At 38.6% G+C, this 6,969-nt stretch overlaps 1 protein-coding gene across 1 annotated transcript; it reads right to left on the bottom strand.

Annotated features, from left to right (window-relative positions):
- Positions 1-2,824: 2,824 nt before the first annotated feature.
- On the bottom strand, positions 2,825-3,519 carry LOC7484414 (uncharacterized). The gene has a single exon (XM_002318036.4). The coding sequence runs from the start codon at positions 3,515-3,517 to the stop codon at positions 3,035-3,037; it is 483 nt and encodes a 160-aa protein (XP_002318072.3). The 5' UTR covers positions 3,518-3,519; the 3' UTR covers positions 2,825-3,034.
- Between the last annotated feature and the right edge of the window lie 3,450 nt (positions 3,520-6,969).

The raw sequence follows: 6,969 nt of genomic DNA, 5'->3' as shown, positions 1-6,969 counted from the left end.
GAGTTGGGTTGAGATCCAGGATGATTGGATCGGGATGTGAAATAAAATTGGAAGTGTAATATGATTTTGTCAATAACTTGGGACCCTCCAGTATAGGGGAGACTCTGTCGAATTTTTTTAAAATAATCGAAGTTAATTATGTAATTATTCGTATAAATTTGTGCAGATGCGTAGAATGAAATTACAATAAATTTGTTCAGAAGACGGTTGCAGCTAGTTCTTCTAGCAGCGAGGAGGACGTATCCTTAGGTGCTGATCACGGCGAGGAATCTACGCCAACTTGTGATGCTGCCTCTTCTAGCGCGGTTTCACAGCACAGAAGCGGTGTGCCTTCACAGCGGGGTCAATTCACCCGCAAGTACCAGGCACAATGGAAGGATGACCTCTCAATGTAAGTTTGTTTAGGTTTTAGTTTTTTTTTATATACTTATAACATAATTTATGAACAACTAATTAATATTACTACTTTTATTTAATTTCAGGTTCACAAACATTGAGGCTGCAAGGACTATAACATTGGCGTTTAAATCGTCGATGGAGATTCCATTATTTCAATGGAGCCAGGTTTCCAGACATCCTGAGTGGAAACCTAATATCGATGCATTGTTTAAGCGATTTCAGGTCGGTGTTAATTTTTAATTTCCAGTTTATTTTTAATAAATGATTTTTATAATTTTATATCTTGTACTATTTTTATTTTATATGAATTATTTATATACACAGAACAAATTTGAGTGGGATAGGGCGGACAACAATGTTGTGAGGAGGGTATGGGAGAATCACGCGGCAACTAGGTATCATCGAAAATAATATTTATTTTTGTTTTATAATTTTATGTTTTAAATTCTAATTTATTACTATGGAAGTAGGTTGCGTGATTTTTGGTATAACACCCAAAAAAAATAAAAAAGACATGCGAGGGATAACGGTCTTGAATGATGGAATGAGGTGGCGGTTTGGCAGGAATTCAAACCGCCATTCATCTCGGGGGAAATATGGATGGCATATATTGAGCACGTGACCTCAGAGCGGTTCTCACGGCGCTCACAGTCCGGCGCCGACAACCGGAACCGGCAAATTCATGGTTCGGTGACCACGCATACTGGCGAATCCGTCCCATTCAGCGCACATGCAAAGCGGATGGTAAGATTAATTTTAATGAAATATATCGTTAATTAATTTGTCGTTCCTTATAATATATTTAACTTTCAACCTATTTTTTCCTTACAGGCTGCGTCTCTTGGACGTGAACCGAGTCCAATGGAGCTGTTTGTAGAGACGCATGTGCGAAGTCAAGACCGCCAAAAGGGGGTGCAGCAGTTCGTGGATAACCGTGCTCAGCACTTCGTGGTATGTTCGTTCATTCATTTTATTTTGTAAGTTATTATTTTCTTGAATTGCATCTTGAATTGCATTTGATGATTTTTTTACCGACGGAATTTTCAGGAGACCTATAATAGCCGGTTGAGGGAGAGATATGGGGACAATCCGTCGGCCCATCCAGATTTCGATCCAGATTTGTGGATGGAGGCGGGATCGTCTGGTGGACCCGATAAAAATCGGGTCTACGGGCTCTCCAACACTACGGCTGAAAACTTGCGTTCGGCTCGTAGTGTCTCAACTGTTGGAAGCTCTCCATCAGTATCGAACACCCAGTCTGAGGAGTTCATTGCGTTGAAACAACAATATCAACTCTCGACGAATTATGATGAGCTCCGTCAAATAGTCATGGAGATGAGATCAAAGATGGGTGACGATACTTGTGCAGCTTCTTTTTGGCCGTATGGTCCCGGGAACAACCAGCCTCCTCCTCCTCCTCCTCCTCCAGCTCCGCCGCTATTCTAGTTTAATTTTGTTTTTTAAACACATTAAATTTGTAATGAATATTATTTAACATTACTTTTATATTTTTAATGTTTAATCCATTTTTATTTGTTTATTAAGGTTTTTTACTATTAATAAATTATTATATATATATATATATATATATTTTAAATACATACCGACGGATATGTATTTCACAGAGAGTTGCCAAACAATTACCAGCCATGCCATAATTACTGACAGAATTATCCGTCGGTGATTAAATACAGACGGATTTACCGATGGATACTGTCCGTCGGTATTTCAAAGAGAGTTGCCAAACAATTACCAGCCATGCCATAATTACCGACGGAATATACATCGGTAAGTCCGTCGGTACTTACCGTTGAAATTGCAGACGGATTTATTCCGTCGGTAATGTTCCCGCTGGAAACTTTTTTTTTGGCGCGCGCGTATCCGTCTGTAAGACCGTCGGTGTTCCGTCGGTGGGTGTTTTTTTTATTTGCGACAGACTTAGCGATGGAAATGGGAGTTACCGACGACTGTTATACCGACGGACGTGTTCCGTCAGTGAGGCCGTCGGTAATTATTTCACCGACGGATTTCATTGCTGTCACCGACGGAATTAGTCCGTCGGTAAAACTGGTTAATGGTGTAGTGTTGTCTAAACCACATCAAGCTTGATCCGTGCACTGGTTGAGCGATGAAAACTTGAGACATAAACATTCTATTTTAGACATGAAGAGATGACACCGACATTACAGGACATGATGATTTTGCTTTGGCTGCCTATTGATGGATTCAGAATTTGATATAGTAAAATTATAATCTGGCAAAGCATCATTTGCAATTCGCTCCGAAGTTTAGCTTCTGTAACACTCATCAAATCGACAATTTATTTTGTTGAATGCTTAATCGCTGTAATAAGATTGCACTGTATGAAACCCTGGATTCACAAATAAGCAGCAAGGCAAAATCTTTCGTGGCAGAATACCATCAATGAAAAGCTATAGTATATCACACTATATTGTCTTATTAAAAGATAAAATACTAAAATTTTCTTGACATGCTATATCCAAACAACCCTGAAAGAAGTTCTGCCAACACAAGAAATTAAGACGGGCATTTTATTTAAATATCTGTGTTGGTTCACACTGCAGCTGGGATATAGTTTCCCAGTAATCTAAGCACAACCCACATGCTCCCTGGCCTATGTAAATTTGAAGGTCTTCCATTTGCACAGTTCAAAGCCCTTTTGCTTCTGCTTGATGAAACCATCAGCTTCATCATCAACATCTTCTTCGATATCTTCTGATTTCCGATTCCCATTTTGATCGATAACTTGCACTTGCTCCTTCACCCGAACCTTCTTGGTAGACCTGGCGGGATTCTTCTTGTTGACATTGTCTTGGCGAGCCTCATTAACTTCTTCTTCTTGAGTTACCTTGTTGTTGAAGGCCTTGTGAACACTTGGGTACTGGGGGGCACCATGGATAATGCTAGGCATCTTTGATAACCTCGAAATATAGTCATGGTAATCACCGGACGTGGTGTTCGAGCCTTGCCGCTGCCTAGTTTGGTAGGCAGAGCCTTTAGACATTTTTTTGCTCAGTTTGCAACAATTAGTTGAGAGAAGCTGCAAATTTATAGACCCATGTCTTGCGAATTTATCCTCTGAAGATGGTAGTTGCATCTAATTCCTTATCTCTTGTCAGGTATCATGTTATCCACATTCTTTAAAAGAGAATAAATGCCTAGAAAGTGGAGAGCCTGAATGGATTCATATCACCTATACAGTATTATTCCAAGTCTCTGGCCCTTCCTGAAAGAAGATTATAACCCACAACTTTTGAATTCATGATAGATATTTGGAGATTAGATGCCATATATATCATGCTACATTAAAACAAGCCCTAGCTGCACTGTAGGCTCAGCCACAATATTAAACTACCTTTGTGCATGTTTAGAAACTCAGGTATTGTTTTGAATTTGTTATTAAGATTCGGAGAGCAGTATAGGGATTTGTTCTTATCTCTTCTGCTAGACCACAAATTCAGAACCACCAAACAAACAGTACACCTCTAGAAGAACCATTGGTGGATTATGACCTAATCAGCCGTTAATTTCCAGAGACCCATCACCACAAACTTACGACAGTGCAAAGCAAACCGAAGCCTAAGACTAGTCCATGCCCACCTCCTCAGAACCATTGGTGGATGATGACCTTTCCATTTTCGATAGAACCGGGGAACGTCATCCCCATCTTCCTACATGAATACTACATCCAATTTATAATAAAATAACCACCGTATCCTTGTCTCTCTCTTTTTTTTATCCTTAAATCACATCTAACACACAAAACAAGGCCTTTTTTCCTTCTTTTCTCAATGTTATAGAATGTATTTATATAGAAAATATTATAAATATACTTTTGTGTGGTAATCTCCATTATTAGAAAAAGTTGACTAACCATTCTGTTAAACCTTCTAATTATTCTCAATTTAATATCAGAGGAACTTCATTGGATTTTTGAACTGATACGTGGATCTTTCATCGTGATTTGTGTCAGTGGCATGGTGATTAGGGGTAAATCCCGGAGCTGTCACCATTGATTTATGAACGTATTCCCACAAGAGTTTCTTTGCAGTTCAGATATCTGGTGGAACATACCAGGACTAATACCTCTATATATCAGCTCCAACGATGACATTATCAATTAGTATGTGCCAGTTTTAAAGACCAATATCACTCACCATCTGTTTCCAGCATAACCTCTAAAGTTAATGATTCATTTATGAAATCTGCCAACCGAACATAATGACATAACAACAGTCAGGCAGTCACAGCAACAAGCGACGAATTAGCTTCTTGGAATGACAGCTTATTTGAAATGTTTGAAAAGTAATTGGAAAGGGTGACAATGGAAAGTCATTCATTGTAATGGAAAATTGGTTTGTAGCAGTAGCAGCAGTTTCCATCAGTTCCTTGTTAAATAAGCTACCAAGCATTTCTACAGGTATTGCATAATTATTTCCTTTTCATTGATACATTTCAGATTTTTTTTTCGTTTCATATATCTTTAAACTATCTGCATCAGCATAAGCCTAGATCCAGCAAAAGTAAGAAGGGAAGAAAACATATTAAAAATTAACCAAAGGGTTAAAGATGTTATATTATCTAACATATAGTTCATTCTGGCAACTTATATCATGTATGCAGTCAGCAAATCTTAGCCATTACCCTATTGATCGGGAATAAATAGATTTTTTTGTATTTATGATGCACAATATATTAAGTACATTGTCTTTATAATTAAATTTTATAAAGTTGATGTTCAGGGGCAATTTTATATTTTTAATTTTCCCAAAACGCTAAAATTATATAAATACCCTTAAAATAGGATTTTCTTTAACTTAAGCCCATCAATATTTTTGTATTATCATTTGGGTGTTTTTTTGTTATCAGGTTGATGGAGGGGTGCTATTGTAATTTTACATATAAAAATATTATAAAAGGGTGGCTAACGCATGCGTTACAAGCGTCAGCATGTGCGGCGTTGCTAAGCTGCCAAACACTAGCTTTAAGGGTGATGTTCGAATCATATTGGCATCCCCTCCATTCATGTTAGTGCATGTGGTCAACGGACCTTCGTTTCGGCGTTGGTGATTTCTTTCTTTCTCTCTCTCCTCCTTGATTTTTCATGCCTACCCCTTCAAATTCTCAAAACAAATCTTCAGTTTGTTTTTTTTTTTTTTAAGATTTGATCCCTATTTTTTTATTCTATTTGTTTTATTTTATATAGTTTATGAAATTAATTTTTTTCGATTTCATCCTCCATCAATTTTTTGTAAGTCGATTTAGTCCTCATTCTTTTAATTGTTATTTGTTAATTATGTTTGAATTAATTTTTATGATTGGATTTTTTTTCATGATTTCGTCATCCATCAATTTTTTATTTCATATATATCATAATTGATCTTCATTCTTCTTATTGTTGTTTTTTTTTTTTTAACTTAGCAAATTTTTTTAATTGATTTGTTTTTCAATTTCATCTTTCAACATTAAATTTCTTGGGAGTTTAGCTTCTTAATTAAGTTTGAGCTTAGGATTTCATGGGTAGCGAGTTTGAGAGATTCACATAGATTTGCTTGTTTTTGTCTCTCCATTATTTAAGCTTATGTTTTTTTTTTTTCAGTTTCATCTTTTAATATTTATTTTATTGGAGATTAGGCACCGTTATTTTTTTATAGATTTTTCACTAATTTTGATAATGACCCATGTTATCTCAAGTTTTTTATTTGTCATTTGTTTTTGTACTAAAAAAATAATTTGAGCATATTAGGCCCTATAGCTAGTATGATCCAATAGGAGAACGAGGTTTCCCTTAAGAAGAGTGAGGGAAGGCGCAGAAAACTCAGGGCCCCGGGGCAAGGACTGCAAGATCTAAAGATCTGGTGGTCGGAGTAGCGATTCCATTTTACTGTAAGGAAAATGGACTCCAGATGCTCCTGGAAAAATCTGGGCACGATCCAACGGTTGGATCGCAGGTTATGGCCCTTTTGAGCCGCTGTTCTGGTCCAGCGCGAACCGGCCCGCTCAGGGGCCCCGGTTGCGCTTCCCCAAGCCGCCGCCCCTTTGCGACGGTGCTTAAACCGCCGGGAAGCCTCCCGTCGCTCTTTTTGCGAGCGCCTTCGAAGCACTTATAGCAATTGCGCGTGCATGGACTCTCGGGTGCAATCATATCGGCACTAAGTCTGTAGTTAAACATGCTTGGGCGAGAGGAATATTAGGATGGGTGACCTCCTGGGAAGTCCTCGTGTTGCACCCCTCTTTTTTGCCCATTTCCCGTGCGGCTCCCCTCGCGACCCCTTCTTATTTTTTCCTTCTCCTGCCCCCCTTTCCTTTCCCGCGCGGCGTTCCCACATGCCAAGGATAGGAGAACGAGGTTTCCCTCGAGAAGAGCGAGGGAAGGCGCAAAAAACTCAGGGCCCCGGGGCGAGGACCGCAAGATCTAAAGATCCGGCGGTCGGAGTAGCATGCAATTCCATTGGAATAGCGACTCCATCTGTTTGGTAGTGCATTATTCACGGACCTAATGAGAAGATATGTGCCTTAATTTATCTGATGATTTGGTGCCAACCCTAT

The sequence above is a fragment of the Populus trichocarpa genome, chromosome 12 (genome assembly GCF_000002775.5).
Source record: "Populus trichocarpa isolate Nisqually-1 chromosome 12, P.trichocarpa_v4.1, whole genome shotgun sequence".
Classification (NCBI taxonomy): Eukaryota; Viridiplantae; Streptophyta; class Magnoliopsida; order Malpighiales; family Salicaceae; genus Populus; species Populus trichocarpa.
The sequence above is the reverse complement of the archived record's forward strand: the minus strand, read 5'-3'. Positions and strand labels throughout refer to the sequence as shown.